The sequence below is a fragment of the Macrosteles quadrilineatus genome, unplaced genomic scaffold (genome assembly GCF_028750875.1).
Source record: "Macrosteles quadrilineatus isolate MER2022 unplaced genomic scaffold, UCM_ALF_1.0 Scaffold_1__1_contigs__length_201487025, whole genome shotgun sequence".
Taxonomy (NCBI): Eukaryota; Metazoa; Arthropoda; class Insecta; order Hemiptera; family Cicadellidae; genus Macrosteles; species Macrosteles quadrilineatus.
Genome location: NW_026542594.1, coordinates 110,888,299 through 110,899,981, shown reverse-complemented (window position 1 = coordinate 110,899,981; position 11,683 = coordinate 110,888,299). Strand labels below are relative to the sequence as shown.

At 32.7% G+C, this 11,683-nt stretch overlaps 1 protein-coding gene across 1 annotated transcript; it reads right to left on the bottom strand.

Annotated features, from left to right (window-relative positions):
• Nucleotides 1–3,428: 3,428 nt before the first annotated feature.
• Nucleotides 3,429–3,959, bottom strand: LOC128999842 (protein GVQW3-like). The gene has a single exon (XM_054426552.1). It carries the CDS (start codon nt 3,957–3,959, stop codon nt 3,429–3,431), a length of 531 nt encoding a protein of 176 aa, XP_054282527.1.
• Nucleotides 3,960–11,683: the final 7,724 nt, after the last annotated feature.

Below are 11,683 nucleotides of genomic sequence, written 5' to 3'. Positions count from 1 at the left end.
CAGTATACAAAAAAAGTTTTAATACAAGTTGTAACTATTTTAAAACAATTTTAAAATTGTTTTATTCTTAGTTTTGTTATAAAGAATGTTAAAACAATTTTCCAAACAATATTTACATTGTTTACAAAAGTATTTAACAATTGTTTGTGTAGGTCTAGTTCTGAAAAACAAATTTCAACAATTTTAAAATCAATTTTTTCACAAATTTAAATTGTTTACAAAACTATAAGACAATAGTTTGTGTAGTTCTTAAAAAACAAGTTTCAACAATGTTGAAATAAATGTTTAATTTGTTTGATTATTGATGTTTGATTAAATATGATATGTTTAATCTTAACTAATGGGTTTTATCCCTGTTTTGGCCATTTTTTAAGTCGCATGCATTTAATTTGGATTATATATACTAGCTAAATATGTTTTATCATTCATGTTTATTAACAGCTTATAATGCTTAAACTTTTTGTTTTAAAATGTAATGAAGTAATTGGAAAAGTATTAAAATAAAATAAAATATGTTTATCATTATTGTACAGTTAAAGCATGGTAATTAATTAATTCTTCTTATAAAGAATTTTTTTGGAAAATATAATACAATTGTTTACAGTTTTATACCAGTTATGTACGAACCTACATGAATTAACATACATATATGTAGTGTCGTGTGCTTCTATATTATAAATAATTATTGAAATAGGTAAATTCATAATGCATAAGTTATCAACTTTTGTGATAAGTTACCGATAACGTTGTGATAGTTGCGATACTAGATACAGTGGTGGAACACCTGCTTAACATATAATAATTAATAATAAATACAAATATTTTTTTATATTTCAATTTTCTAACTTATTTGAGAAAAGTTTCAGTAGGTAGTTGGACAATTTGAGGGGGAAGATTAATTACTCATATAACAATTATAATAACATCACTAATGGTATAATTCATATATATTTAAATACCAGTATCCTCTCCAACCCCCCATAAAAAACAATTCAACAACTTGTTGCCAAAACAGAATCATAGTATCAAAAATATTTCAATCCAGAAATTTTGTTTATTTTGGGAACCTTATATTTTGTTGCATTTGAAACAATAACCATGATTTTGCTTGACCAGTTTGTGGCATCTGCAGAGATACAACATATTGGCTTAGGAAAATTAAGTTGCCACTATATGGCCAAGTTTATTTGATTGTAATTGATAAAAACTAAAGCATTATCTAATTTCTTAAGTATTTAGAATGTTTTCATGTTAAAAATAATTTTGGAAAAAGATTTAGCGTTAAAAAATACATGAGATGTGACCAAAAAAATTGTTTTAAGTCAATTTTTGACTGTAGGGCATAGTTTTAAATATACTACCCTTATTTTCTCAATTTTATCCAGATGTCAGTTACCACAACTGTGCTTAGCAGGGCAGTACCATATATCAGCCCTCAAGAAATACTTGGAACCAACCCGAGCAATAGAAGCTGTGATCGACGAGATAGATAATGATGACCCTACCTTTGAAGACATTGTATATCAATAAATTTCATAATGTGTTTCATCCATCAATAGACTTTTTTGCATCATCATCTCTAATCAAATTGTGCCATGGACCTTAATCGCGAGTGTGTGACCCCGTAAATTGTGATTACCATAAACTAATACACAGGTGATAAAGTTATAAACAATACTCACTAACTAATAAACTGTGATCTTCTCGATAACAAAGAAACAATTAAGTTATCTGATATTGAACAGTATGAAACTACAGTCATAATATCGCTTTCTTCCCATGACAGGCCATGAACACTCTATTCTATATTCCCCATTTTAATGTTATTGCCTACACATTTGTTAATTTAGATTATAATTTTGTTGTATTATCCTGTATGTTGTATTATTATGATTCCATTTCATATTTTGTCGAAATCTGTATTCCATTTCATAGCATACAGATTTCTGTGGGGATAATTAAATTTGGTACGCACAATAAAGCTTTCTATTCTATAGGTCTATGTACGGTCTTTAGCGGAAAGCCGTACGGCGGTTTGAACAAAACAAAATTAATTCTGGTGCTACCGTTACCTTGTCGGATGTCTTGAAGGTGGATGATGTCCGTCTCGTCCAATGTAGTGGGTAGTCCAGGCGATGGAAGCGGTGTAGACCAAAGGTGCGGGGGCAACAACAAGGGAAATGACTAGCACTGGTGAAGTTAAAAATGACTGGTATATTGAACAAAACTTAAAACTGACAAAATGAAGTTATTTGTGAATTAATGAGAATTAAAGAGTCTATGCAAAATGTAGGAAAACGTAGCGACGTCTGCCCATGACGCCGTCGGCAATGCTAGTGAGGAGCGTTTTCAGTAGTCGGAGTGGGGACGATTCGCCGTAGATAACGTTGGGCAAGGTTAGGGTAGCACCAATCTAGGGACTTTAAATAAGTACCGAACAGGTCCATTTATTAGCTTACGAAATTCCTTTGGCTATTAATTTAGTCCACATTGAACTCAAAGTCATTTCTTAATAAAGATCATTATCCTAACTTGTGTGTTATTTATGTCTAATGAGGTAAGTATTTATCTTAATCTTATAATTTATGAATTACTTTAAGAATAAAAAGGTTTGGTAAGTTACTATATGAAATTTATTAGCGGATTACAAATATAAGATATTGTTTGGATTCTATAGGGTAAATTTACAAAAATGGTGGGGCTTCAAAGTGGATAAAACAAATCTAGGCTATACTAGTTACATTGGGTTGGTTTCTTCTGAGGTGATTAACAACTCTTGATCTCAGGGAGGGGTGATCGTGCCGGTTCGAATGATATATTAACTTAGGCTCTTAACTTTAAAATGCAGATAATTTAATTATTGTTCTGAAATAGGCTAGGTTTATGATGCTATATTGTAATATGTCAATGTCCAAAGAAAGATGTCAAATGGTTTCACTGAATTTAATGGAATAAAATAAGATTTGAAGATTAAATTTGGAATAAATGTTCAATTTGAAATATGTAGATCTTGATGAATTTCAGTTATAATTGGGCCTATTAGGCTATGCTCATTTAAAATGTCCAATGAAAATTTGTCCATAGATACTTAATAAGATGGATGATGGTTACCAATTTGGAGTCTCTGTCTTCACCTTTGTACCACATGCAATAAATAAAATAGGGGTTGGGTAAAATTTGGTACTTTTCAAGACACTTGTCCATAATACTTTTGATTTAAAACAAATTAAAATTTAGATTACACTTTGGGATGAATTTAATTTAGACCCAATGTTCTATAAAGTGATGTTAACACTGTGAAGAGTTGGCAGGATCTGGGGAGAAGCAATGGTTGAAGCTCTGGAAGTCCATGTCCATTATTGAAATGAGGTACAGCTGGTTAATTCACATAAATGACACTTGCCACAGTAATTTTGATTTTCTTTGGACTAATTTTGAAAAGTAATACTACTGGGTACTGGGTCGTACCCATAGCACCAAGATTTGTCACCTGTAATTATTTTGGACAACAAATCTGGATTGGCTTCAAGTTGCTGTTTCAAATCACGGCAGGCTTCAATTCGACGTTCCTTTTGAAAGTCAGTGAGAGCACGAGGCACAAACTTGGCGGCAACCCTTTTCATGTTCAAATCTTCGGTTAAAATCCGTTGAATTGAGCTCCATGATAGCCCACTAGCCTCTGATATTTGCTCGATAGTCTGTCGTCGGTCTGCAAGCACAAATTCTTTCACTTTCACAAGATTTTCGTCTGTTCGTGAAGTCGATGGTCGTCCAGAACGAGGTTTGTCCTGAATTGACATGTCACCATTTATATACCGAGAAAACCACTCGTACACTTGGGTTTTCCCCATAGCGTCGTCTTTGTAGGCTGTCTTCAACATTTCAACTGTTTCAGCGGCGTTTTTGCCAAGTAGAAAACAAAATTTCACAGCTGCACGCTGTTCACTTAAACTTGTCATTGTAAAAAACGACAAAATCACAAAACAGCACTAGCAAAAACTATTACTGCACGGGGACAGAACACGTCAGGTCAACGCAACAGTCGGCACTAAACTGGCTATAAGCAGCGCTACATGAGCTAAGCGGCGAGAATTTGTACTACGCAAGCTCCGCCCACGGCAGAGCTATTCTGGGATCTTTTGGGTACCCCCTCGTAGATCATGCTATATACAATAACTCAGATTCCACAAGAAACAGGTTTATGTAATCTATACAGGTTAAAAACATAGGTTCATTAAGTCATTTTGGCAAAGTATTCAGTGGCGTATCCAGGGATGAGTTTGAGGGGGGGGGGGCAACTAGCTGGTGGAGGATCACATCCTTTGGGGGGACCAAAAAATATGTATGTTTAAAAAGTCTGGGAGGGGGGCAGGGCTCCCTGGGTACGCCCATGGAAATATTACTACAGTCTAACCTTGATATAACGAACCTCGATATAACGAATTCCTTGATATAACGAATTTTTTTTAAATCCCCTAGAACTCTCCATAAGACACAATGTATATTTTACCTCTACATAACGAACAAACCATAACAACGACCTTGATTTAACGAATTTTTCGTGATTTCGGCTAAAATAAGACACCTCAATATAACTAATTTATCATTATCAGAACCTCTACATTGCGAATTTAACCTTTGCATAACGAAGTGTCTACGTCTTTCCCTCGATATAACAAATCCCCCACCCAATTATTGTTTTGGGAAAATCTGTTTCTCTATCAAATGAAATGGAAAGGTCACGTCATCGCTTGCACTAACATTCGTCTGCTCAGCTCCGTTTTACATATATTGTCTGCTGTCGCTGCGCGCGCTATGTTGCAACTGAGAACTGATTTCATTCACTGAGGACTGACGTAAGCTGTGATTGACCGATATGGGATAACTATGGTGAATTGTAAAATTTTTGGATAAAGAGAAACCTAAGAAAGAATATAAAAACAAAACCAAAGAGAAAGAATAGCAACATCGTTATTTTAACATTCCTTTTACGAGTGTTTTTATTATCCTTAAGTTGGCTATGATTATACACTTTTATAGTGACTTATCTAATAATTTATTGTTTTCAATACGATTTGTTTCAACTAGCAACACCAATGCTATAGTTAATGATTGTTATTGACATTCCTCTGTTGTGATAAATCAGTACTGTACTGTAAGTAGCCTACCGGCCTATCGCGAGCAGTAGCTTACAAAACTTTCTACTGTTTTGTTTTGTTCTGGTTTATGACTACGCAATACAGTGTTTGGCTAGGTTTTAGGAGGGTTAGAACAAGCTGTGATTTTAAACTTACAGTTTTTAACCTGTACCAAGGTCAATGCCGTTGTCATGATTGCACAATATTCAAGATTCCTCCCCTTTATTATGCCGGATAATTTAGGTTCTACTGTACAATGAAAACACTGTACTGTAAAGTATTGTAGCCCATGCTACTTTAATTGTACTGTATTTTAATGAGGTCAAATCCCGACCTATATTGACCGACGCTGGTTCTGAACCTCGACTTAGCGAAATTCCTGCAAACCTAACCTCTATATAACGAACCTCGTTTTAACGAAATCCTTGATATAACGAATATTCAGTTCGGTCCCTTCAGATTCGTTATACTGAGGTTGGACTGTATATATTTTCCATTTAATTTGTAATCATCTAATTTGAAAATCTATTTAAGTTGCAGTTTTAATTTGTTGAAGTTTCTTTTAAGGTAAATTTAATTACTGTACGACAAAAAGAGATGTAAAGAATAATTAAAACTCACCCAAATGATTTTTATGACTTTAATTTCTATACTATGTGAACAGCACAACAACCTTACAATTCAGTACTAAGTCACAATTCAAAAGGTTTGATCCAGTGGTGGTTACTAGTAACGATGGTCAGATATTATTTATTGTTTATAATTAAAAACCATATATGGTCAATGTTGGTAAAAACCCCTTTATTATTTAAAATCATTATTACCAACAATTTGAAAGCATAATTTTGTTTTAAATTTACTTAAAAAAAAGATTGACAAAATTTAATGGAGCAGGATTTTTATTAACAGTTCTTACCACTTACTTGAAAAAAATCAGAGTAAATAATAAAGATGTTGTATAGTTCAGTTTTGCTGTAAAAAAGAAAATTACTCCAATAACCACCATGACAAACTAAAAATATACCAAAAATATGAAAATGGAAGGTGTATTTCAGTTTTTTGGAATAGGGGATGAAAATACAGTGTTTAACTTAGAGGTTATATAAAATTATAACCTATACAAACAAAGGAATATAAAAAGAGTTAAAAAAAATAAACACAGTACTGTACTACTAAATACTGTTAAGCACGATTCTGAAAAAATCAACTAAGATGAAACATTTGGTTGCATTTACAGCATTGTTTTACTATGAATCTTATTTCTTTAATACAGGGTGCGGCAAAAAAAACAATCTATTTTCTTCAGCACACTGTTTAGTGACTGTTTAGTCTCAGGGAAATGAGCCTATACAATCAGGGTATGCTCGTTGGAAAGCCTATACAATGCCATTTTTTGTAGTCATAGAGCAGTGGTCATATGAGCTATGTGTGGTTGTTATCAAGTCATTTTTAAAAAGTGATGAATCAGTCATTGCAACTCAGAAGCAGTTCCGTGCTTTTATTCTCTTCGGTTAACATGACATGGAGAGGTTCTGTCGTGATTATCTGTATGGATAATTAACAAAATGAAACAGATTATTATTCTAATTAATCTGTAGGGATGGAAATTAACCTCGGAATTCGTTTAACTGAGCGGTCAAGACATGTTCCAGGGCAGGCCTACGAGGACTGTTTTCCACAGCAGCACGAACTCTATTGAATGTTATTTGCCTGGTGTCCAATCTGACTTTGGATGGCCTGTCAGCTCCCTTTTCAACGCAAAAGCTGTTATTCTAAAGTTAGTAGCCCACCACATTATTGTGCTACGCAACGGAACGTCTCCATGTCGCCTTAATTGAAAGAATGCATAAAACTGCCACTGAGTTGCAATGAATGAATTCAATACTTTTTAAAAACGACTCCATAACAACTGCACGTAGCTCAGGCGACCACTGCTCTATGACTACAAAAAATTGCATTGTGTAGGCTTTCCAACGAGCCTACTCCCACCACTCTCAGACGATCTGTCCCTGATCAGTGTTCTGCAGAAAATAGATTGTTTTTTTTGCCGCACCCTGTAAAAAAAATAGTCATTTAAGTAAAACTTTAAAAAAATACTGGTGAATCTTATTTAATTCATACAAACAGTATCTCAAGCCAGTTTATTGGCAGATGAACTGTAAAATACACCCTTCAGTTCCTTAATAACAAATCACACACAAACTGACTTCACGTACATTAAACAAGGAATGAATATGACGAATAATTAAGTTTCCTAAGACTTACACAAAAATTACAGTAAAAGAAAACTATTAATCTAGAGCTGAATGAAAAAGCGATCACCTAGGTCTAATAACTGCAACAAATGTTTGTACTATGACAACAGAGGTATGATGATGGGACTAGATATGATATACAGTAGTACAAGTAGGCACTCACAAGCCGAACACGATACTTATAGTAATGATTGTACAAATACTAACCTACTGAGACCAAATAATATACCGTATTGTATGTATTGCTATAGTAGTTATTAGTTTATCGAGGTTAGTAGAGATACTCAACTTAAGCCTAAAGTATTTTCTATAAAGTAAACTACATAAAAAATATAATAATTAATAAAATGACAACTTGTTACTTTTTAAAGCTTTAAATAAAAATGTATATTCACTAAAAATGTCATAACCACACTGATTTATATTATTTGAAATATAACTAGTTATACTGTTCATAGCCTGAAAGACAGCATGTATTTTAACAACCATTGCAGCTGAGACTAGAATATCAATAGAATCTTTGTAAAGTTTTCAAGTGTGAGCCTAGGAAATCGTACAAGATTAATTCATTATACTCTTACATTGTTGTTTATCTCACAAAATAAACCAACAACATAGATCACTCACTTTCTGTGAATTAGAGCGTCATCTGCTTATCAAAATGGAAGAAATATCACTCTTTCTAAATCATTAAAGTCAATCTATTGATATAGAGACAAATGGACGAGGTTGTAGATTCTTGAATCTGGGAATCTTTAACAAACACCCAAATCAAACCCTAAAAACTCTTAAAATTGAGTCAAACTTAAGTAGATTGCAAGTTAAATTCATTAAAAACTAATTTTATTTATATAGATATATTATATAAGGTTGGATATTCATATTATTCTACAACTTAATTCAATTTACATTTCATCATTTAACTTTTGATATTGAAATAGCAGGTACAACAAGCCACTTTTGTGTTTTATCAACTATATAAACCAAATATTTATGTAACTTGTACTTTGATTACTCTTGTAAATAAGGTAGGCTAATATCTTAGCGTTTGCTTGCTATAACCAATACCAAAGAACAATTTAACACAAGATTTCTATAAAATATAAAAATTACAGTGAATAAGCTGCTGACATTTTTCCTAGTTAGTTACGCAATTTGTTCACCATAAAGGAGTTTAAAAGTAAGACCCTCTCTTGAGTCTTGTATATTTATTTATATTATGTTGAATGTTTTAGGGGTCTGAGTGGATACTAAATGGGATGGGATTAGAAGAAAGTGATTCTTTGAAAAAGCATGAACAGTACAGTGAAGTAGAGAGTGAACCAAATTTTAGATCACACCTACCAAATAAATGTGAAGATTTCTATTTGAATTGACACATGTTTAAACAAATTAATACACAAACAATAATTATTAATTTTAATTATTAGAGTTTTCATTTAAGATTAACTCTGATTTGGAATAACTTCAGATCTTCCATTGCAGACTATCATGATTTGTTCACAATAGGAGGAATTAGGGTCATTTTCCGTTAATTCACTACCACTACTTTTTTATTGCAATTCCATTTATTCACTTTCAGATTTTTTTCACAATCAGCAAGTTCTTTGGTTAGGTTAGTTTAGAATAGTTTCTTTTATAATTGATATATTCATAGACTAGGCTAACTGTTAAAAATATCGGAATTACAATAACAAAAAGTAGTGGTAGTGAATTAACGGAAAAGAACTGGAATTTGCAATTAAGTACATAACCTTGATGTACTAAACTACAAAAACATGTATTAATATTAAACTATAGTACTTTTAAAGTCTGCAAAAGTGGTTTGAAAGTTAAGATTTAAATACAACTATTAACTTTTACACCCAATAACTCTTATTGAAATAAAAATGATTGCTGCACAATCTTAGTTTATAGTTATAGCACAGTTATAATCTACTATGACCTTCTGTAGTTTTAAACTCTACTTTAGTTCTGCTATTTATTTTCAGTAGTTATATATAAGACAGAAGGCTACACTATGATGCTAAATATAACATAAAAATTGATTATGGCTACAGCCAAAATTTAAATCATAAGACATATTTGGTATATTATTGAGCGCGCTTAACAATCTATTGTTTTACCAGAGGGTTTCACATTTTCTGCTCATACATAAAAAAGCAAGTTATGTAAAACATCCTAATGATGGTCCAATTTGTAAATAAGGCCATTCCTAAAAAAGCGAAGCACATCTACATCAATCATTTAAAAGAAAAGAATCTACCATGATAGAAAAAAATATATAGTGGTTATTAATTTTACATACTGTATACTCTCAAAACCATGCTGTAAAATAACATATTTTAAAACTTTAACATGTAAGTAACTATTTAACTAGGTATACTTATATAAAAAAGTACATTTATAATTATTTTTAAATTTATGTAATACAGCTCGTAAAAAACATAAAATAAAAGCAACATTAATTCGTTTAAAAATATGGTTCCAAGCGAGTCTCATGATTTTTAATTATAATTGAAGAGAAATAAATAAAGAAAGAAATTTTAGCTATAAATTGAACTCATTAATTATGTCCCACCTATATTTCCATGCCTTACTTAAATACTGGGCTAAAGCTCGCCAATTCCACCCATTTAAAAAACACTCATATTCTGTTTCGTTTAAAGTATTTTTTCCAAGCCAAAGACGTCTGATATGTTTTAAAATAGGGCAAATTGCAATAAAATGATATGCAGTTTCATTTTGTTGAAGATTACAGAGAGTGCAAAGATAATTTTGTTCAGACCACGGCTTGTAGTTTAGATTTATCAGTTCTGCTCTAGCTTTAATAGCCCAAGAAGCGATATGCGTATTGTTGAGCATTATTGGGCTCCTATCGCCAAGTTCAAGGTCGAGCGTCAGTAATTGCCTGTGGTGGACAGAGGTCCGCGCTCGGCCTACACACTCCTCCCTCCACCTGCCACGCAACACTTCCGCCACCGTCCTCAGCTGGAGGCCCAACCCCTCTGGATCGAGATCTTGGAAACTAAACTCAATATTGCATTTTTGTCCCAAATACTCCCATTCTCTACACCAAGATGTTTTTTTCTCGATTATTTGTTTTGCTAAAAAGTTTGGCAATCTTTTTGGTGGCAAAGTTAAACATCTCAAAATATAGTTAATATTTAAATTTATAGTGTAAAAATAAAGTTTATCGAAGTATGTTTCAAGGTACAATACATATTTTGGCGTATTATAAGGCAGTGCAAATATTCTTTTTAGAAAAAAAGTTTGTACTGATTCTATTATTTCACTTTCTATGAAACCCCAGGTCTGTGCTCCATAACAGATTGTCGATCGCACAACAGCCTCGAAACACGATATTTTGGAAATCATTGGCACTTTATTGTTTTTAAATAAAGAATTCCATACAGAATTGATAACAAATTTTCCTACTCTGGCTTTTTCCTTAAAATGGCTGTTCCATGACAGGTTGCTTGTAAATGTAACCCCTAAATACTTATACTGATTTACCACCTCGATAACGTTTCCTTTATACCTCCACTTATCACCTGCCTTTAGTCTTCCACCCTTTCTGAACACCATTATCTTAGATTTATTTAGATTGACAGTTAGATTCCAAGTGTCACAATAGTTTTCTAATTTTTTAATCATATGCTGCAGCCCAGTGCTCGTTGGGGAAAGGAGAATAATATCGTCTGCATAAAGTAGCACATTTATTTTAACCCCATTGATGTTACACCCCCCTTCCACCACTTCTGGCAGATCATTTATAAATAGGCTGAATAAAGTCGGTGACAGATTACATCCTTGTCTTAAACCTGTATTAGTTTGAAAATAACTAGTTATTCCGCCTCCACACCACACACTAGAACTTGTTTCACTGTAATAACTCTTTAAAACATTCCGCATTCGCGTGGAGACACCTAAATTTGCCAATTTGAAAAGCAATGCTCTCCGATCAATTGTGTCGAAAGCCGAGCTAAAATCTACAAAGAATGCATAAAGCTTTTGTCCCTTTTGTAATAGACGTAAATTAATTATACATGTCAGATTAAATATGTTATCGATGGTGGCGTATCCTCTTCTGAAACCTGCCTGAAATTCTGTTAGTACTTCGTTCTCGCACATCCACGTTTGTAATCTAATATTTATAAGGCTCGTGAATATTTTCGTAATGCTATTAATAAAAGACAAACCTCGGTAGTTATCAGCTAAATTAACATCGCCTTTTTTGTGTAAAGGAAAAATAATCGATTCTTTAAATGTTTTTGGTACTGTTTCACT